The sequence below is a fragment of the Cotesia glomerata genome, linkage group LG10 (genome assembly GCF_020080835.1).
Source record: "Cotesia glomerata isolate CgM1 linkage group LG10, MPM_Cglom_v2.3, whole genome shotgun sequence".
Classification (NCBI taxonomy): Eukaryota; Metazoa; Arthropoda; class Insecta; order Hymenoptera; family Braconidae; genus Cotesia; species Cotesia glomerata.
Window position 1 is genome coordinate 9,947,230 of NC_058167.1, and position 23,422 is coordinate 9,970,651.

At 35.8% G+C, this 23,422-nt stretch overlaps 1 protein-coding gene across 2 annotated transcripts in view; it reads right to left on the reverse strand.

The window, feature by feature from the left end:
* The window catches only part of LOC123272952 (protein gustavus), a 156,044-nt gene extending 135,258 nt beyond the window's left edge, over positions 1–20,786 (reverse strand). The window contains exon 1 of one of the 2 annotated variants that reach the window (XM_044739990.1): positions 19,420–20,786. In XM_044739990.1, the coding sequence (XP_044595925.1) occupies positions 19,420–19,907 (488 nt within the window). In that variant the 5' untranslated portion in view covers positions 19,908–20,786. The remainder of the gene's footprint in view (positions 1–19,419) is intronic. The other variant, XM_044739991.1, reaches the window with a different exon arrangement.
* Positions 20,787–23,422: the final 2,636 nt, after the last annotated feature.

The window sequence follows — 23,422 nt, forward strand, 5'->3', positions numbered from 1 at the left end:
ATCCAGAATTATTTACATGAGAGTGTTATTTATTTATCGTTTTCAATTAATCCAGTTGGCATGCAAACGCAGACAAGTCATTCATGTTTCAAAATTTCATTAAAAAATAACAATAATAGTAATAGTGATCGTGATAATAATAATAACAACAATATTAATTTAATTTAACCGCGAGGTACGGAATATGATATACGTGTACATTGGACGTAATAAAACCGGCGGTTTTCTCGTCCATCTCACCCTCAACGTCCTCTTCCTCTTGCCTCCGGTTCTCTGGTTCTCTGGCCCTCCGGTTCCCGGTGGATAGTCGGCTCTCTTTACTCTATAAACTCTTTGTTTCGCGTACAAAGGAAAACGCCGATTTGAAATCTCGATGGAAAATAAACGGCAGAGGGATGATTACTACCACGTGTGCTCGATCTGTGTGCGGGTAGAGAACAGAGAAGGGGACATGTATTTATACTCTTTGGTGGATGTATAAAATGGGTAGCAAAAACGACACCAGCAGGTGCACGACCACTATGGCGGTAACACACGCGATTTATGAATAAATAAATTCCGGCGTTTACGCCAATTGAAAATTCTCCTCCTCTACTGGAAATTCATTTTTTTTCAGCCGATAAGATCGCATTCTGTTGCGCTGGTTTATTTTATTTCATTTAATTATTTAATCGCGTTTTATTATTTTTTTTACGTACGCCAGAGCCAGAAAATTATTTTCCGAAGCTGAAGTTATTGAAATTGGATTTTAAATTACCCAATATTGGAACTTTAAGTGACGTTTATTATTCAAAATGTCGTAATGGTTTTGTCAAGATGATTCGCAATTATTGAAATTATTACGGTTTAATTTATAACTTGATTTATAATTAATTTCTTTCAATGTTTTTATTTTTTTTTTTTTTCATAGAAAATATTATTTTGACATAACTACATTAATTTCTTTTATTTATAAATTTGAACCTCAATTTCGATCAAAATTCTAGTTAATTGATAATTGATAATTGATAATTGATAATTATTTATTTACTCTTCAAGCTTAGCTATTCTTCCAGAAGTCTGTTCTCACACACTTTTTTATATTTTTATATTTGTATTATATAATTTTATACTTCTGTATTTGTATTATTTGTATAACTCTTGGCCAAAGAATTAGGTAGACTTTTTAAGCAAGATTTTCTATTTATTCATATAGTCCTGCTATCTTAAGCCTGATAATTAGTATTAAGAGTACAAAATAATATCTAGCCAACTTACTAATGCAATATCTTTGCCTTTTAATCCATATAAGATTGATGTATTTATTAACAATGTTAAATATTGTATTCTAATTTCTTACTAATTATCAAAATTGACAATATAAAACTGTAATTTTTAAGCAACATATAGATTTTTTAAAATTCGTTATTTAGCCGCTTTGTATATCTGATGTTTTTATCTTTTGTTAATTTGTAAGTCAATTAATTTGTTAAATTTATTGTAAGCTAAGCTTGAAGAGTAAATAAATAATTATCAAAATTCTAGTTTTAATTAGTAATATTAAATTTTTTTGATTAAAAAAGTCAGAATTAATAAAAATAAAAAATTCAGAAGTCCTTTAACTATTTAATCGAAATTAAAATTTATAATCTAATTTTTGTTGAATTAAAAAAAATTTTATTTTCATCAAATATTATTTATTTAATAAAAAAATATTAAATTTTTTTCAAATTTTAACTTTTTTAGAAATTTATTTAAACTAATAAAAAAAGAAGAAAATTTTCGTACTATTTAATAATTAAGTTTAATTGTTTAAATAAATATATATTAGATTAAAAAATAAAAAAATTCATCAAAACTTTGAATTAGCCGTGGAATTTCCACAAAAGCCTTCAACAAATTACATTTAATAATTTCAATCAGCAGGTATCACCCCAGAACAAACTTTAAAAAAAGTAAAATCCTCTTGAATCTCCGTAAAATAATTTTCAGTGGTAAAATCGTCGAACTCTTGATGAAAAAAAAATAACAAATCCACTTAATTGATTTAAATATTTAATCACAATGAACAGAGCTCTCATAGCCGCGATTATTAAAATTTCAGAGCATTTAACAGAGATTGAAAGTTTTAAAAATGAATGCGCTAACTTACTCTATTCTCATTTGAATTTTTAGCGAACCTCTTAATCAATGGACCGTATTAATTAGTCCCATTATAAAGCTCGCATACGAGCGGCTTAACAAAATATAGTTATAATAAAGTTAACATACCGAGATCGACATATATATCTAAATAAATAATGAAAAAAAATAGTTGCCGGTCATTGACATTCAGGCATTTGATTTCCCAGACGTAAACTCGATAAACGAAAATATACACTCGCTATCCCGAGAAATAATTGCGGGATATAACGAGTTATTGGTTTTTTTCCGTAGACAGTCAGCCAGGCAGGCGTTGGCACACACGGACACGCCCGAAAACAAAAATATTTAAAAAACAAAGCAAGGTGAACAAAAAAGCTGTTTGCCTGTATCAGTACATTCGGGAGCGATACAAAATGTACGACAGGTCAATTCGTTTGCCCGCAAAAAATCTATAAACAATAAACAATAAACAATGAGTTATTTTTACCCTCGACATTCTGCAGAGGGATTTTTCCGGGAGAAATTTTCTTCCGAGGTGAAAAAATGTTCTCTCGCTGGGAATTATCCTTTAGCGGGGTTAATTTCTGAGTTAATTGCCCGGATGATGCCGAATTCATTCCGAATTGTGGATTCAATTCACGTGGATTTAAATGACTGGGTAATTTATTAACGGCACAGATGTTACAAACAGCTGTTATGTGTGATAGCAAGCTCTAGCTGGCTGCGTTTACGTTTGCATTGCTTGGGCGCTTTAAACAGACTCCCTCTTTCTTGGTTCACTGTTCAGAGTTGTATATCCACTCTTCTGTTCTGGCTGTGCTTATATTGGCCTATAATATAGTAGGAGCCAGTGGAGAGGAGGAAAATACACCCTTGTGTGATATGCTGTCAGACAACCGTATGTTCTATGCTGTATGTTGTATGTTGTGTATAACCAACGATCCAAAGATGCATAGATTGCACCTAGATTTTACGCCCTGCTGAGCTACTGCTAACAGCCAACAGCCAACAGCCTACTTCACCACTTTCAGGTCAATGAACTTTTACAATAAACGATTTTCCCTTTTTATTCCCAATTTTCCCTCATAGTCTTCATACAATTTTATTTAAATACTTGATTTTTAATCGGGCAATTATTTTTTTATTGTTTTAATAAAGTCGGATATTTAAAAAAAAATTATAAGTATGGAAAATTATGGATACTTACGTACTATCGGAATCAGTATGACGATAAATTATCTTACCTGGAACAGAAAAAAATTCTTGCTCAGTTATTTGGAAAAAAAAAAAAGCAATTATTTCTTTAAGAGTATTTAAGAGAAAAATGTTATCATAAATGCTAAAGTTTAAGATGACAAAGTGTAGACAAACCGGCATTATCATCAAGATGTATACATTCTGATAAAAGTAAAGAGGAAAAAAAAACCCTGGAGTAAAAATAAAATGAGCTCGGTAATCGCGATGACAATCATAGTCACGATAAACTTTTCCCGTACCCTCGACGAGAAAGTTGCTAGAAAAAGTAAAAATACATAAATATAAAAAAAAAAATAAATTGTTATAATAATAATAATATAAGAAGCGGTGAGGGTCGACGAAGTGGTTGTCCATAATTTCTTTCCTACGAAACGATAAGAACGAAATAACAATAGTTCATTAAGATTTTAGTATTATTTTTTTTTTGAACGAAATTTATCATAATTATAAATCAACGTATATATTTTATGTATACTTACATTTGAATAGATGGTTTACATATGTAATATTATTTATGCATGAACCACATATGAGCTTTTGTTTTATAATTTACGATTTTTATTTTAGAAATTTACAATATGTAATGTTACTTTTATTACTGTATGATCACATATGACTTTGTTGAAAATCAGTTACATATCAGTTACAGATCCATATGTATGCTTCATATTCATACACATATCGACGTTCTAATTAGAAAATTGTCTAACTCCATTTTAGAGAATCTTCCATTTGTACGAAAAAACAATTAGTTCAAAATTTATTATCATTTTAAAAAACAATTTAATATCGAATACCGAATATGTTATTTAATTTTTTCTTTTTTTTGGTTACCTTTGTCAGTACAAAAATAATTTTAAGAACAACTACTTTGTAAAGATTATTAACCCTGTTAATGGCTGCGGCTGTTGGGTTTGTTTGTTTATAAATAAATAAATAAATATCTAATAGAGGTATAGTATTTTTGTTTGGATCATTCAAATAATTTATAATTGGACTATCGCTACATCAAAACGTTAAAAAATTAGTCTCTAAAAAATAAGGAGTTAGACCAATTGCTAATTAGACCGTCGATATAAGATTCACATATGCCCTAGTAGAAATAATCGAGTTTTCACTGGATATAAACCAGTAACTGGCCAGTGATATCGAGTAAAAACTTGAAATCGCGCCACCTACAACTAAGTCATAAACATTGGTTACACCGACAGTGTATCTTTAATAGTGTGTGTATGTTTGTTTATTTTTTTTGTTAACCTGTACGCATCATTATTGTAATTATTATTATTAAAAAACAGTATAAATCAATCAAACTTAGTGTTTATTAACGTGTAAATAATTTCCAGTATATATTTCAAAATGGATGCAGTGAAAAAAAATGCCACAATATATAAATTGCGACTGTGGGTATTAAAAACAAATCTCCAATTCAAAATAATTATTTTCTTATTCTATTGTTAGATTTATTATTAGTCTATCAGTCTAATGATGTTATCTATTTTATAATGTACACATAAATGAAACTTTTTTATATCATATCGTTTATTAAACATTATTTTGAATTTATTTGACAATTTTAATAACGCCTAATAACCTCAGAATTCGAAACTGACAGTTTCACTAAAGCCGCCATAATGTTTTGTTAGATCTCTAGTAAAACTGGCCAGTTACTAGACAGAAACTTGATATTACACTGGCCAGTTACTGGTTTAAGTCTAGTAAAACTGGCCAGTTACTGGCTAAAACATTGAGTTCATTTCTACTAGGGTGATCATTTATGTGATTTTTTATTGTTTACAATTTTTTTTTAATTTACAAGAATATGTGATTTTATTATCATCATATATGACCATATGAGATCACATATCGATGGTTTTCTAACGCAACCTCGTATCTCAAAAATGACAATTTTAGAGATGAGGTGAAAAATAGCTTATAAAAAATTAATATTCATCTAAAAACAATATTTATCGATTGTATTTTCTAAAAATATTATCGTATTTATTATTAATGTGATTAATATTTTTTTTTGCTCGACGGGCAGAAAGCATCAACTTTCGGCCCGCTGCGCTAAACGAAAGTGCCGCTTTCTGCCTTCGTCGAGCAAAAAAATAGTATACACTCCACGGGAAGTAAATAAGAAAGCCTCAGATCACATGTTTGTCAACCTCGGCTTCGCCTCGGCCGACAATTACATGTGATCTGATACATTTCTTACTTTACTTCCCTAAGTGTGTAATATACTATTTCTTTATACCTCGGTCGAAAGTACGCATCTTTTGCACCTATTTCGAGGCAGAAAGTTAAAGATTCGTGCATTGGTAAAGCTACACATTCGCCTTCTATAACAGCGGGAGCATAAAATGCTTTTGCTCGACGGGCGAAAGCGTCAACTTTCGGCCCGCTGCGCCAAACGGAAGTGCCGCTTCCCGCCTTCGGCGAGCAAAAAATAGTATACACACCACGGGCAGTAAATAAGAAAGCCTCAGATCACATGTTTATTGACCTCGGCTTCGCCTCGGACAACAATTACATGTGATCTGAGACATTTCTTATTTTACTGCCCTAGATGTGTAATATACTATTGTTACCGTGACTGACATTAGTCGTTTGTTACTAACTATGTTTTGTTTACGCTGATCATTGACGATTGATGGTACGATACAAATCGATACAAAACGATTGGTTATATTTATTTCTTTCTTTCTTCTAATTATATGAAATATTTCATATATAGATAAAGATATAGAGAAAGATATAACTGTCGTAAGAGTGAGTAGATCATCCAATGTAACTAATAACCAGGTTGTACTGTACTAAGATTCAGTTTGACAGTGACGTATGTAAAATGGATCAACTTTATGTAATTAATGATTATTTAGAAAAATGTACGCAGTAACAACAATTTAATTTGATTTTTATTAATTATTGTTAATTTTCAGATAATATGCTCGTTTTTTTTTTTTATTTTTAACCGAGAATAATCTTTATTATGTTTGTTGAATTCAAGAAATTTCAGTTTTATTTAATCTGTAAATGTTTCAAAAAAAATGTTTTTTAATTATTTTTTATTTGATTTTACATTAAAATTTTTTTATTTGATGCCTGCCCCCCCCCCCCCCCGACCAACAAATGTCGAGGGCAGGCATCAATTCTTTTTCGATGCAGCACATTAAATATTTTACGTACTTTCGACCGGCTATAAAGAAAAATAGTATACACTACACGGGCAGAAGTTTGAGAGATCTGAACTGCGCGCCATGATGCCCTCGGCTACGCCTCGGGCATCATGGCGCGCAGTGCAGAAATCTCAAACTTTCTACCCTAATAGTGTAATATACTATTTCAGTAACGCGTTTATAATTAATTATTAATTTTTTAATTGAAACCTTTCATCTTCAAAAATCGAGATACGTGGTTGCATTAGAAAACCCTCGATATGTGAACATATCGACGTTTTAATTAGCAAATTGTCTAACTTTATTTTAGCAAATCTTCCATTTCTACGAAAATACAATTAGTTCAAAATTATCAATTTAAAAAACTATTTAATATTTAATAGAGGTATAATATTTTGGTTAGGATCATTCAAATAATTTATAATTTGACTATTACCACATCAAAATATTAAAAAATCATCCTCTAAAAAATAAGGAGTTAGACCAATTGCTAATTAGACCGTCGATATGTGTAAAAATTTTTTGCTGTATGAAAAAGTTACAAACACGTATGTGTATTTCATAAATACTCACGGACGAACAAATACATATATTTTCAAGCATTGGAACATACAAAAAGAAAATTTGTATTTATATGATAATTTGAATGAATTATTTTGCAGATGTTGTGTATTTATATATGAATATCAGTGAATTTCGATTGTCTGGACGTTATTTTGATCGTGATAACGTGTCGAGCAGTGGACACATTGGTTGATTGAAATAATAATCAAAATGTAAATGTTGTGAACGAATGGAGAAGGGAATAGACAGTCGGAAAACGCCGGAATGGAAGTAGTGTTTGGATTGAAATATTTTATCATTATAAAATTTACATCCAGAGAAAATGGGAGAAAGATTTTGACATTTATCCATATGCATATTCAGAGATATTTAGTCATAATGCCGGCGTATTTGTGCTGTGTACTGCTGTTTTGTATGCATTGAGAATAGGTTATCGTTGCGCAGCTTTATGGAAACAAAAAGTCAAAATGATGCATTCAATGTTTAAACAACGGTGAATTAATGCAATTAATGCGCGGCAGCTGCTTGTTATCATTAATTCACGTTTTGTGTCGCTTTAAAGTAGACAATTGATTGTATTTCTGTATTTGTTCATATAGATAAATATGTACGTGAATATATATGTCTGTTCAAATTGCATTTATCAATCATTTGTTAATTTATTTGTCTAGCCGGTCTTTTCGATTCTGTAATTTTATTATTTATTTTTTTCATTTTTACAATCCGGTTGTCAAATTTTTTATAAATTCTCTTTTGATAGAACCATACCCACCGATAAAATTATTATAGTAACGCGCCCTAACTCTGAATCGAGGGGAAAAACTATTCATCAACTGTCGAAAGTTTGGTAACTTGCGATAATGGGATTTATTTCAATGTAATATTCTTTCAAACATTTTTTTTTCTTTTTTAACTGTCGTAATAATGGTTGTCACTATCAAAAAAATTCTAAGAATATTTTTGCAAATTTCTTTAAAAAGAAAAAAGTAGATTTAACAAAAATATCATTTAAAAAAAATTTTATATCTTGCTTTATTTCAAAAGTTAGAATTATTTGAACAATTTCAAATTTTTATAACTGAAATTAAAGAAAAATTTTTTTTTAATGAACTTTTTTCAATGCATTAATTCCTACTTTACTAGAAAAAGTTGCATTGTTCATTACTTTGGAACAATTTCAAACAAGGTACTACAGTAATAAATCCTCCAAAACTGTTCCATTTATTTACCAGCAACACTTCCAAGAAAAAATAGTATCCATGTATCACAAAAACTATTCTCATAAACTATCCCTTGATTTTTGGCCTATTTTAACGAGTGTCTTCATTTTAGCCATTCGTAAATAAGCTTGATTAATAATGACCTAAAAAATTAAATTAAAAAATGTCGAGACGATAGTTCATTAAAATCTAATGAACATAAATTACGATTTGTTGAAAAAATGTATAATGAAAGACTTCAATAATTAAACCTGACTAATAATTAATGACCACTCGAAATTCAAACAAACTAATTAGATTTTCTCATAAATTAAATAAATTGATAGTATCCAGGCTACGAAAACCTTTGTTATAATTTATAATCTTGTTATTTATCGTTTCATTAGCTTATTAACTTAACAAAAATCGGCACATACTTGATGAAATTTATTACCGCTCTATTTTTGAGTCACACATCGCACATTAATGGTGTTAGCGTACTCAGTGTGAGGCATTATTTATTATTTATTAGTTATGGATATTTACTCACTAAAGGCATTACATGAATTGACATTATTGTAGACGGGTATATCGGTAATTATTTTACCCATTATACCTATGACTTATTATTCACTTCACTCGCTGTTTGACACGTACATATAACGCCAGTCTTTCAAATGCCAAGGACTAAACAAATCTCGGTCACACGCAATTATTACTCAATGCTAATTAATTAAATGCCTCTAAATAAACGCTGCCTTCATTTTATAATTACTATTACAATTATAATTACTCACGGTATTAATATTTTATTTCATTCATTGAATTTTTTTTATTTCAATTATATTTTTCGGTATAAAGCTTCCGAAACATTTTATTTCATTGAATTTTATTAAAAATTAGTCATTTTTTGTCTTTTTATAAATGAAAAAATAATTATAATCTTGAAATAAAATTTTAAAGAGTAAAAATAAAAATTTTGTTTTCTACAGTTTCAAAATATTATATTTTTAAAACAAGAAAAAAAAACCGTAGTTTTGTTAGAATTTGAAGGAGATTTTTTTTAGCTCAAATTAAGTAATAATTGTTGTTATATCAATATTTATTTTATTTTTGGTCCGTTGTAATTTTTTATAATCAGAGCTGTCTATTTCAGTGTGTAATTTATTGCCTCGGCGTGAAATAAATTCTCTCTCTCTCTAAAAAAAAAAAAAAAAAAAAAAAAACAAGATAGGTAATTATCGGATCTATGAAAGTAAAGCAATTGCGGACCTCAATTTTTCTGGCTCACAGAGCATAATATCTAGTTACTGTGTGATGCTCATAGCTTACGTCGAAATGGCCCGGGCGCGAATCCTCTTACGCTTACGATGACGAGGGATGAAATCCGAGACGAGATTCACGCTCCCACGAATGATATTCTCGGTCTTTTTTAACGTCTCTGCTCTTTATTTCAAAAACTCTAGTTTATTTTATAAATTTTTAAACTTTTCCTCTTGGAATTTTACAAGGCGACACTTAGACACTATTTTCCGAGGTAATCCGCTTTAATAAAGTACACACATTTTTTATGCTTTACAGTCCCAGAGTCTCCCTCACGTCACGTCAGATCTCACTTTTCTTTTTAACTTGATGCATTTACGCAAAGTGTCACAAATCGGGCAATTATTCATAGGAACTCTGCGAGGAAATCGGTAGATTAATGTTGAGGTTATGCAGTCGTTTACTCTCAAAGTCTCAAGTGAGGTTAAGTCAATAGTTTTAACCAGTCTCCAAATATCCCGAAAACCTAATTCTGATGGTCTGACCTAAGTCGACCACTTCTCCGATGTGGTCAGCTCTGACCTTTAACTATTTGTAATTACTATTTCCACTGGAGTATTCATTTATCCTCGGCAAGTGGTTGCTGGAATGAGACTTTGATGAAGCTTAAGTCGTTTGTGAGTTTTCGACTCAATTTTTGCAGTTCGAAAAAAATCTGGAGATACGAAAAAAAAAATATGAGACTTTTCTTGTAGGAAATTTAATTTCTTCCAAACTAAGTCCCTATCAATTTCATCGTATCTTCAACCCTTTACTCAGAATACTTAGCCAAAAGTTTAACGAATCATTTCTTATCAAAAAGATACCAGAGCAGCTCCTTACTTCTGTACACTGATAGAAGGATTTATTTGTGTCAAAAAATATTTGTTAATAATTAACAAATCATTTATTAGAGACCACTATTTATTATTAAATAAATATTCCTTAGTATTTAAAATAATTTGTTTGTATTTAATAAATCTGATATTCATTTATTAAATATTTTTAAGTACTAAGAAATATTTGTTAAGGACTAAAAAGTGGTCTCTAACAAATGATTTGTTAAATATTAACAAATATTTTTAACTATAAACAAATCTTTCCATCAGTGTATAATATAAAAAAAGTTTGAAAAATCCAAAAGTGCACGCCTCATAATCTCATTTTTCACAATAAAATTGATTAAAATAAAATATAAAAAGCAAAATAATAAAAAGCAGAAAACTCTGTTATAGTTTAGTGGCGCCATAATTCTAAGGTGAGGAAAAAAAATACCATAATAAAATGTATAGATAGATATACAAAAAAATACAGTCATATATTAGTTTTTTACGAATAATAATTTGACGATAGTGAATTGAACGCTCATATTAATTGAAAAATTCCGCCGTGTGTTACTTTAGATGATAAAAATAAAATTATTCCGGTACGATCATTTTTTCGACCAATTTCCCTGCTACATACACCAATCCATAAACACAGACACACGGACGTCCAGAAAAGAATATTTTTAATGTTATTATTTATTATGTTAAACAAAATATTGTTATTGAAATCGACGTTCTAATTAGCAAAATGGTCTAATTCCATTTTAGAGAATCTTCCATTTGTACGATAAAACAATTAGTTAAAAATTTATTATCAATTAAAAAAATCATTTAATATCTAATAGAGGTATAATATTTTGGTATGGATCATTTAAATAATTTACAATTAAATTATCAATTGCTACATTAAAATGTTAAAAAATCACCTTTAACAAAATAAGGAGTTGGACCAAATTCTAATTAGACCGTCGAAATATATTTGATGTGCATGAAAAATTATTTGACTTGATATTAGTACACTCAGATTAACCTGAAAGTGTGATATAAATCAAAAAACTCAATTTCAGTTTTGAGAAAACTTCTTTTTTTGAAATGTCGAGAGTAGAGCGCTACTTCAACACTTCGCTTATGAGGCGTGCAATAAAAATTCAAAATTTCGGGTTAAATTCTGGAAATATGAAAAAGATACATTTTTTGTCCAAAATTGAATTCCCTACACAAAAAGTCTCTATCAATTTTATCATATCTGAATTCTGATTATTAAGAGCATTTCCTGTAATTTCTGAAACAGTAGAGTTTGGTCATCAATAATGAGAAACATAACGAAAAATAAATCAAGAGGTTTATCAGCATATTCCAGTATTCGCATTGAATACAGACGTTTATCAATTCAACGTTGATGATTACTGGGCAGGAGCCCATTGAACCCAATAACTAAACATACATGAGTCAATTCATTGGAGCGAGACGTCGACGGATTCTGTTGGCATTAGGGGTGTTAGCATTAGTATTAGCATTAGCGTTAGTATTTGTATTAGTATGAGCGGTATTGAGCATTATTGTTCCACCCATACTGCTCCCCATATATATATATATTGTGATGTGCGAGGCGTCGATGAGCATTGAACCGGAGCATCATACCATCAGACTAGAGTAGTTACGAGAGAAGCCATCAGTACTAGCACAATCTATCGCGTAGCATGCTAGCCAATTTGAATGATAATCGGTTGGATGCGATTGATTTATGACGCTGAGAGATATGCTTCCCTCCGGAGCAGAGCGCACTGCACTGCCTAGACCGAGTACTACTGTACTGAAGATTAATCTTCATTATGCGACATTATTCCCGGCCGAATTCAGCGACAGCGACCAGATAAGAGCAGACAAAGCTAATTTACTTAAATTTTCCATATTCCCCTTCTCCTATTTGGATACTCGCGATCATTAGTGATTATGATTGTAGCCGGTAGAAGCAGCTCTTTTACCGGCAAAGGCTTACTCATTAAATGATGGTCCCAGTAAAAGCAATTAGCTCTTTATTCCTTGGCCGGTGAAGCTTATTCGCATTCCGCAGCCTCGATGGCCTTTAGTTAAGCTCTCAACAAAACAAAATAACTTTTACGAAAGTTCACACATGGAGAGGACACTTAATTTAAGGAAAAAATTCTTCTACGAGTAGAGCAGGGATATTTATCCAGCAAAAACTCTCCTTTTGTTTGGGTAACGTAATTTTCTTTTTTAACGACGCTTTTCTTTGCCGTCCGGGCGTCCTTTTTTGGTGCATGTGCTGCAGAGGAATTGGAGTAGAATGGCATTTTTTTGTTGCTGAGAGGAAGAGAGTAACGAGAATAACTGGTTCACGATAAATTGAAAATGAAATACGAGGAATGTATATATCATTGGGTAAACGGAACACAGCCGGGAAGACAAATACCCCCTTTGAAATAAGTGGAGGAAAAACCAGGATGGAAATGGAAAAACCCTCGCTGGGATAGAAATCGAAGAAAAAGAGAAGATGCTAGCTGCTAGATGCTAGATGAAGGAAAGTTAAATGGAAGAGTAACTAAACCGAATTCGGCAACAAATAAATCAATGGAAAGGAACATGACAGTTGTCTGAAGCCTCTATAGCTGTATTCATGCCCATTCACTGGAATAGGAGGCGAAAATAACGCCGAGGCACCAAGGGGAGTAATTCTGATAGAAGAGCTACTAGTGAAGAAAGAAATCGAGGTCAGATGCTGCTACTGCTAGTGGTGCTAGTGGTGCTTCTGCTGGTGGTTCTCGTTTTGGTGTATAGAGCAGACCCCGAGCTGAAGTGTTTTATCAGCCAATTACGTGCGCTGTGGGAAAGAAAGCACGGCTGAGAGAAAAACGGGTGTACAGAGAAGAGCAAAAAGGGAACAAAATATCCGGGAAATGAAAATAAAAAACTCCCCACGGAAAAATGAGAAGGAGATAATAACAAAAAGAATAGGCAGGCTACGGAAGAGACAAGAGACAAGAATGGAAGTGTAGTGTACTGTTGGCCAGCTTTTTCACCAACCTAACTCGTTCTCTTTCTCTTATTTTCTCTTCTCTCCTGTTCTATTCTACTTTGCTCTGTTGAGAAGGAATAAAAAAGCCAAACGAGGCATCTGGCTCAGTCTCTGGTTGGTGATACCGAGAAATAGGGATAGGTTGAGGACTGCTGGTGAGGCACCAGAAACAGCTGTGTGATTTTAGTAAAGAACAAGGTGGATATGAGATGGGTGTGTGTGTGTGTGTGGATGAGTAACACATGAGGAGCTGCCGATGAAAGGAAGAACGTGAGTTCGCGGGTGTTTGACGCTCCAGATGTAGATGTAGATGTGGATGGAGCAAGAGCAGTGCCTGAGCTCGACTAGCACCAGAAGAGTAGTTTAGCCGGCTCAGGATCACGAGGAGAAATGGATAGACTGGCTAAGCTCGGAGGACGGGTAAGAGGCAATACAAACATTTGGGTGGATAGGATAGGGGATAGGAGATAGAGGATAGAGGTTACCCTGCTGCTGCTGCTGCTGCTACTGCTTCTCACCAGAAAGAAGTGGGAAAGAGAAAAGAGTAAGCGAGTTCGTCCCGACTGACGACGGCGACGACGATGAGAGTTTTAGTTCAGATGGAAAGGGGACGATAAAGCCACGGAAAAGGATCTGGCAACGTTGCCGTGCGGGTCGATACCAGAAGAGTGGGACCTGCCATGGGTATGGCAACGTTGTCGGGTGGCGTCTGCTTTAAACCAGTGATACTCATTCACCCCGCAAACTCTGGACCTCGATTGTCTTCCAGCTACTGGCCCAAAACCAGCTTGGGACCCGGGACTTGATATTCCTTGATGATTGTTCACCGAATTGGGAACCGAAAAAGTTATAATGTTGCTCAACGTAGGCACAAGACCTTGTAATTCTGCTCCTTATTCTCATTCTTCTTTGAATTCTGGTTCTTCCTTCTATTTTGTGCTTACTCAGCGATTGCCGCCTGTATGGGTTGGCAATCGATGATGAGTTTTCGAGGTTACTGAGTCATGACACAGATGCAACTAATACCTTTTTTATCTGGTACGTATGGTATTATTAGGATACCGATGACTCGGCACTGTCAGTAGCACGTTTTTCCTGGTGATAAACTCTACTCCCTTTACCTATAATCTAACTTGTACATAAAATAGCGATATGGGACAGGATAAACGGGATAGGATGCTTTGATTAAAATTATTACGGTGTCGTGGGTTGTAACAGGAGTAACATGAGCGCTAAAATTTTTGTCATTATTTCACGAGACTGTTGGCGGTGGTGATGCGGAGCTTGCAGGGACAGAGGATGGGTGCTAACTCGCTTCATTCAGAACACGCGGACTACCGTAAATGCGTGGACGCCGAGAATTAATAATTTATGAACGAGGAGACGGGAGCATAGAGCATACTACACCAACAACCCGGGTGATAGATAAAGATAGATAGTTTAGCTAGAGATATAGAGATACAGAGTGAGAGTGACTCGGTACCGGTGGATTACAAAGCCGCCTCTGGCACATACCTCTTCCTATATATATATATTGCGGTTCATCGTAATTACAGTTTGTAATTAATATTATACAATATCGCCCACGGTTTGGCACGCTTCATTTATTCGCGTATCATCAATGAAAATTTGCTTTCACTTTAGATTTATGAAATCCACATACTCAGTCCTATTATCTCACTACCCATGCCCATATCCGCGATATCATGTTGTTATTATTATTATAAATAATATTGATGAACATAGCAGTCATTCCTTTTGCAAACAAATATACATGGAAGGATTTCTGAGGGAATGCAATCAAATTAAGAAGCCCGCAGTGGGTTTTCAACTCCGTGGAATACTCTCAGAGTTTTGTTCCTTTTCTGTTAAATTTTTTATTTATACATACTTTTAAGGTTTTTTCTTTTCATTTAAACTAAGAGGCTCCAAGTTGTAAGCGAAGAAACCCGAGTTGAGGGTTGAGGGTATGCTATGGAATGATCCAGGAGGCTTTTCATCACCCCAATCTGCTGCTCTAGGGTATCAGTAGTTGAACCGCCATGTTTTGTCTCGTCTCAGCAAACTTTTCTCGGGCTTGCTGGCCAGTAGTCTTCCACCAAGTTAACTTTGCCTCGGGCACCCGCCACACTCCATTTTTTAATACCATTTATAGCAACATCGATTTATCCATTAGAAAGATGCTCGGTGATGATGTGCTGCTGATAATGATGATGATGATGATGATGATGATGATGTGTTTAATGTTTTATTGCAAGACCAATGGTATATCTTGTTTATTGATTGGCCTTTGATACTCAGATGATTACACTTTGGTAATAATGATGCTGGTGCAATCATTATCATCGTCATCATCATCAAACAATTGAAGGCAACATCTCCTTGGCGGGCTGACTTGATTGATTGCATCGAGCAATCATAATGTCCCGCAATGATTAGGATTATAAATAAATAACAGGCTGGATGATAGGGATCTACAGACTGTTAATATCAATTACATTGATGTTGGCAAGTGGTGAGTCGGTGTCTTAAACTTCCAGATTGAGAAACTAAAGGAGTTGAAGATGGAAACAAAGATAGAGATGGAGCATTAACGGTTTGAGCTCTACCAGAAAGCAGAAGGAGTACAAACCTACGCAAAGTTATTCATGGAAGGTTGATTTCAAGATCGGAATTATATTGGGATTCGAGTAACGCTCCTTGCTCCTTGGAAGAGCCACTCCCGAAGAGCAGGAGCAGTCAAGAAAGAGAAGGAGGAAGAGGAGGGGGGAAGAAGAGCCTAGGTAGGCACTCTTCTCTCAACTCGATCTGTGAATCCTCCTTGAGGAACCACCCGAGGTTCCTTCGAGATTCCTTCATTAAATCTGAGCCAATGGTAGTTGTAGGATTCAGTGAGTAGCGAGCGGTAGTAGATGAGAAACGGCGATGAGATAGAGAAGGACCGAGGCTCGCAAGCCCAGCTACGGAATTATTGAGAAGAATGAATAAAGACAAAGAATGTCATGGACCGAGACGTTCAATTCCCTTCCCCTTTCTCAAACGGTCTTTATATATTTTTTACTCCTTTGTTTTTTCTTCTCCTTCGTTGGGTTTCTGTTTTCCTTTTCCTCGGCAGCTTACTTTTTTATTTTCGACGCAAACCATTCTTTCTCAGTTACTATGTCTTTAGGCTGCTTAATTCCAGATCGCTCCCAAAGGAACAAGAAAAACCAACGATGTTATATTTAATACGATAGACTATCTTTCATCTTTCCTCTCTCGTCTCTCCTCTCTTCTCACAGGTCTCGCGGGAGGGCAAGGATCTGGAGAATTTACCGCAGGCATTTTTACAATGATAAAATTGTCGAGATCAATCGATCCACAGGCATCTAAAATATTCACCCCAGTTTATTATTGTTCCCAAGCATTTAGTTTATTAATCTATGGTCACTTTACTTGGTTAAACTTTAATTTGCTTTCCACTGACATTAATAATAATGGGAATGCACAAACGGATATTTTGTTCCACCTGATACCGCATCACCGTATTTTCATTGGCAACTATCCGCAAATATTTGTAACACATTCTCTTTGTGTGTCCCAGGTAATACGAAACAATCGGTTGCAATTCGAGCCAGAGCCAAACGCCGGACAATACAAAGATATCTTTTGGGAATGTATTGTGTGTGTGTGTGTGTTTTGCGTATGTGAGTGTCAGCGGGATCTCCGTGTCGGATGAAAACGGATAATATTGTGTTTGTACTCCTATATTGTGTTATGTATCGGCATACAATTCGAATAGGATCAACGACAAAACGATGCCCAAGTTTTTGGAATAACCGAATCCTGGTATGCTACACAAAGGTGAGAAGGAAGCAAGGAAGGGAGAAGCAAAAAGATTGAGATATGCATAATTGATGTGTCTTTGGTTGACATTGCGAGAACAACTTTGTCATTCTGTCTACACCGGCAATAAAATGGTTGTCGCGTGATGACAACCGTAATCTAATTTCTGTCAAAACAAAGAAACTTTGCCTTACCTGCTGTGTTTACTTTTATGAATTGGACTATTTATAAAAGTTTGTTTGGGTTATTTATAATTTTAAGCTAAGCCGTACTTTGCTTGTTAACAAACTGACAACAGCAATCACCGAAACAATGATAATAATAGTGATAGTAATAATAATAGTAAGAGAAGAGAAGAGAAGAGAATTATTTTGAGAGGCACGTATCACATGGAGTTAAATGTGAAACGTTCTTTTGGATGGCTACAAAAGTTGCTGAAACTTTTTCAATCCAAGTTTTATTTGATCAAGTCACTCGAGTTGAAATCAATTCGACAACTTTATTGACTATTTCAACAGCGATTGTTGGGAATTAATAATAAATATATAAATAAATAAATAAATGAGTCGAGTAAAGAGAGAGGATTTTAATAATAAAAAAAGATGCGTCCGTCGAATTAGCTGAGGCAACTATGCAAAAAAGTGAGAGGCGTAATTCCACATTTTTTTCGCATACATCATACCTGCGATGGAGATCTATCGATTCGCCGAAGGTCAACAACAGGAGAAAGAGACTCTGTTGGCCCTGAGCGTTCCCGAGTCCGTGTTGCCACAAATAAACTCTTGTTAGTGTGTGTAAATGCGTGTATGGGCAAGTTTGGTCTGGGTTTTAGTCGAGACGGTGAGAATAAAAAGGCAGGACGAGAAGGGACCAGCGTTGAAAAAGGTGGTATAATGCCGGTCGTTCCACGTGAAAGAAATAAAAAAGACGGTTAGCTTGGTTGGTGGATGATGAAAAACGTACCAAAGAATCGTCAGGGACAGAAAGAACGGTTCGTTGGCTGAGAAATTAAACTCGAAAAGATAAATTTTTTTTTAAAAAAGGTTAACACTCTTTTCTTAGCAAGACACCATCATCAGCCAGTAAGACAGAAAGTTTGAGAAGGAGCGAAAGAGATTCGCCTGGAGGAGCATGCTCCACGGTTTGAGCCTTCACCCAGCTGCCCAACCGATCAGAAACGACCTTCTCCAGCTTCAGAGCTATGTCCTTCTTAAACTCTCCCACTAAGTGATAGTACCGTCGGTGAGCCAGCGCAATCACACAACGTGTGATCCTCTTGCCCGATTGTTGATTGTTGCGATGACCAAATGAAAGGACAAGACACACACTGATGTCGTTATATCACTTATAGACACATTAGCACAGACACAGTTACTGGGCTGAGTGATCGTGGCATTGTACTCGAAAGGATCGTTTGTCGGATATCGACAACTCCGTGGTAATCGTCGTGTGCGTGACTACATCTCGTGTCGATACCATCACCAATTCTCGATTGTCGACATCGACAGCATCGTACCAGCAAACAGCGAATCCATCCAAGTTGTAATTCAAGGTCAATTGCATTCGAGTTGGATTGAATCTCATGCCACCCACTTGTACTTATACTTATACTTATGGTTATGGTTTATTATACCTGTGCCTAATCAGCTACTTACTTACTCGCAGTATAATATAGACTGGTGATCGAGTTATTGCTTCGGAGCGATCGACAATTACGATTATAGTGCAATTTAGCATGAGTATGCATACTTATTCACACGGTAATTTGTTATATTTTTACGAGATTATGAATGGACGTCTGGTGTAACAGACTAGACAGCTAATGGCTGGATGGAGGGATACGGTTTCAATGGAGGACAGCAAAAAAGCGTATACCAGCCAAGCAGAAAAGACTAAAAAGATTGTTATGAAAACAAGTAGAAAAAGGGAAAGCGATCTGTGACAATGTTAGACCGCGGAGGCTGAGAATGTGACACAGATATAAGCCTCCTTGAAAGTAAGTTTCTGAATAGTAGAACAGTACTAGCAATATCACCGCATAAGACAATGCAATACAAACGGCAACAATACAATAACAATAACAATAACAATAACCAGCCTCTCACCTCGTTTCCATTCCACGGAGTAGAGCTTGCGGGCGTCCCTCGAGGCCACGGGCTGCGAAGGATGATCTCGCCCTAAGAACAAGATTTTGGCTGTCGTAACTGTCAGAGCTGTCACGGTAACGACGTCCCGCCAGTTGACGTCTTCGGTTCTGGGTCTGGAAATGTCGCAGGTTCGGAGGGATTGAGCCGAACTGCTGATAGGATGATTGATGTTGATGTTGATGTTGATTTTGATGTTGGTTCTGACTTTGAGGCTGGGGGAACTGCTGGATTGGCACTTGGACCTGGTGAACTGGTCCAGGCGTTCGCCACCATAGAACATAGGGGAGCGATCCGCCGCTACCGTTCGGTTTGAGTGATACCGTCGGCAGCAGACGATACCCCGGATTATTGAACTGTAATCCTAGATGATGATGATGGTGAATGACCGGTCGTGACTCTTCCGCGAAGAGGGTGCAGTCACGCCAAAAGTGGCTGCAGGGTAACATGTCACGGCGACATTTCTGTCAGCCCTCCAACCTACAGCTGAGCTTTTCTTGTCGATGATAAGGATTACCACCAACCAGTCTTACCCCAAGTCCTTATAAATACTGTATATTTTTGTTACGAGGGACAGTGGGCGGGCAGTAAACAGCCAATAACCACAGAAATGATTGAGATGACAAGAGGCACTGATGATTGTTGTGAAACTGTCACTTGATTACGACGATTGAAAAGTCCTTGAGTCACATGCACTTAGTTGGTAATTTCCCGTGGGGGCAACTACGATCACAACTACGACTATTCTACAGCTTTGGCGAGGAGTAATGCTGCTACATTACTTGGAGGAGAGTTACGATGCTACACGAACGAACGGACACTTGCTACTGGACGGTTGCGCGGGAACTACCCTTAATTGTCGACGGGACTCTGATCAGAACTGAAGGCTCTCTTGAGAGCGTACTAACATTTCAACCTAACCGGACACGGTGTTCGAACATACATAACAATAAACGTCAATGATGCACTAAGTCTTGCTGTCACACTTTTTAAGCAACATCCTGGTGCCGCTAATGACAGCGTAGTTAAACACACAAACTTTAAGACTTTTATACTTCCAGGGAGTTTGTTCAACGGGAAAGATTGTATAGGAAACGGTGTTATAAACAAGAAGCACTGAGGCGCGGAGCCTTGTAGGGTAAGAAGCACGCCAAGTGATGACACATAGAAGGCGCGGCTCCACCACGGCACGACACGGTTTGCGTAGCTTTACGTTTTGCTGGTGTTCCTTCGAAAGGTTCAGGGGATGCCGACGCCTCCTCCCTCAAAACTCACTCGGTCTCTTCTAAAGCGGGACGCCACACCACCGTCGACCGGCTTACGGAGAACTTCCACCCCCGAGTAGCTGACGGCGAACGAACGTCGAGCACAACCCCGACAATACGACGCGCCACAAATTTCAAACTCCGCGGCTGCGCTCTTTCAACAACAGGTATGACACTTGTCCGCCAGGAACCCCGGCTCTTCTCTTACATTCCAGGGTGGTGATGATCATCATTATGACAATCACCCTTCCGCTAATTGACGAAAGCATCTCTCCCGCTGAAATGTATCCGTTAGGACGCTAAGCCCAATTTGTTGTTGATTTTTTTCCAGCAGAACACCTTTTAAATGTGAATACACCTCGGGTTATTGAATTCGGACACAATTGAGCGAGCTGTCACGAGTAATTTAATCAACTCCGACGATATAAACCGAGGCCGAACTCCACTACGATGAATCCGTCATTGACAATACACGTGTAAAATAGACCAGTAGCCTCGTTACTCCCGTGGATTTCCATCCATATTCCGAGCCTGCTGGTACTAGTGAGTGTATGTTCATATAGATCCTCGTTTTATTGTTAGAAATTTCAGTGCCAGAGTATATTATTAAAATAACAGTAGCACGCATAATAGGACCATCAATGATGTGGTTTTGGTTTCGCGCTATGACCATCCACTATTCTCCATTTAAATATATACTTTATATCATGCACCTATATATATATATATATATATATATATATATATATATATATATATATATATATATATATATATATATATATATATATATATATATACCTCTATATCCATAAAATGATTCATATTCAATGTAAATACAATATTTGAGGTCCTGACGTGCTATACCGGTAAAATTGCATCCGGATGAATGGTAGAGCGCGTTTTAAAATTGTTACTAAATTGATAAAGTTTCCCTGTAAAAGTTTAAGACAGGGGGAGGAAGAAGGATGGAGAAAAAACATCTATTTTTTTCAGGCAAGCTGTAAACTCCACTTGTCTTAGGGAGGAAAAAGCAAACACCTGTTTTGGTGACCCTGCAGGTGGAAGTAAGGAGCCGTAAGCGGCTGAGGCTAAGAGAAGGGAAGAAAAGGTAAAAGCAATGACCATCCTTGACCTCGGTTCCGGGCGTCGACTGATGGAACTCTGTCTGGTCTGGTCTGCTTTTCAGTAAACAAAACTATTAAAAAGTTTTAATTTTTGTTGATTAAACCACCGAGTCGTAAATTCACTTCTTTTATGGTGTTTTGGTGATGATAACTTTTTAAAAGAAAAACAGGAGCCTGAAGAAGAAGAAGGATAAGATAGTATGTGAATGTTATCATTGAAATTATAAGATCTCTTTAATCATTAGAGGGGTTACAGTGTAAGGAATTTAATTTACAAGCCATTCCTCTACGGTCTACGACATTCGAGAGTTAATATATATGTATGTATGTACGTAAAGGTATATATCTAGGGTGTATATAGGTTGTAGTAGTCAGTCCCCTCGTTATCCCAGTCTCTTCTAGAGTTAGAGAGCCACTTGGAGTTGAGTAGGGGAGTGAGCATTTGTCAGGAAGCTTGACGCGGATGTAAATGACAGTCTTGAATTTGCTACTGAGCACACTGTACTACTGCACGCTGGTATTACAGCAGCGAATGTATACTTAAACATACACAACTAAATTCAGATTCTATTGCGCTAAGAAAACGTCACTGTTAACTTTTATAAAACTTTTGCTTCTTACTATCAACAAAATATATATATGTGTGTGTGTGTGTGTGTGTGTGTGTGTGTGTGTGTATTTCTGGAAATTCACAACTCGGTCTCCTACTTCTTCTAAAACTTCTTCCGCCTCTTCGTGTTCTTCTTCTTCTCATTCTTCAATTCATTTTCGTTCTTGTTCCTGTTCTTCAGCTCCTTAGAGCTAATAGAAAATTATTCAACGAGAAATTAAGCAAGTAATCAAAATTGTTGCTGAGAATTTCAATTACACATTCAATTAATTATTTTAATTAAATTATTCCGGGGAAAAACTCGGGGACAATCTCCCGTTGGTGGAAATTCCTGGCAAATTTACACTTTTTTTTTTTTTTTTTTTTTAATTTGAATGAACACTCGGGTTAAAAACAAAGGACTTCGATTATGCGTTTTATTAATAAAGATATTAATAGTAGAATGTGTGTACTCTTTAGGCACGAGAGGGAGATAGAAAGAGAGAGGGTTAAAGGTTGAAGGGAGACGAACAGGGTCGTAAAATAACCTCAGTCGCCCCTGTGTACATTGAAAGCACGTTCCCCTACTGCACGAGGGCGTTGGGCCGTCGGGATGTTTTCCCGTCTAGCTATTGGCTGGATAGGATTCGCATGCGCGAATCTCCGACCTACCCCTATTGATCGCACGCGGACGACCACCAACGTGGGGTGCTAGTCCACTCATCCCTCCGCTGAAGGCGTCGGTGTGTGCTCCTCGCTAGTTTTGTCAAGAAAGAGAAGAAAGAGGGGACAATTGCACGCAAGATCCCCAAAGATACGAGACCTTACGTACGTCGAGTCTTCATTTTTGCCCCCGACGCCATTACTGGCTCCCCGTGTTACGAGCGTCGCCTCTATTCTGGTAGGTTATGTCAGGAAAAGATCTGACTGTTTTATGGTCTAGGTTTATAAGGTACTTTCCGGTGTCGCCCATCAAGTTTTTT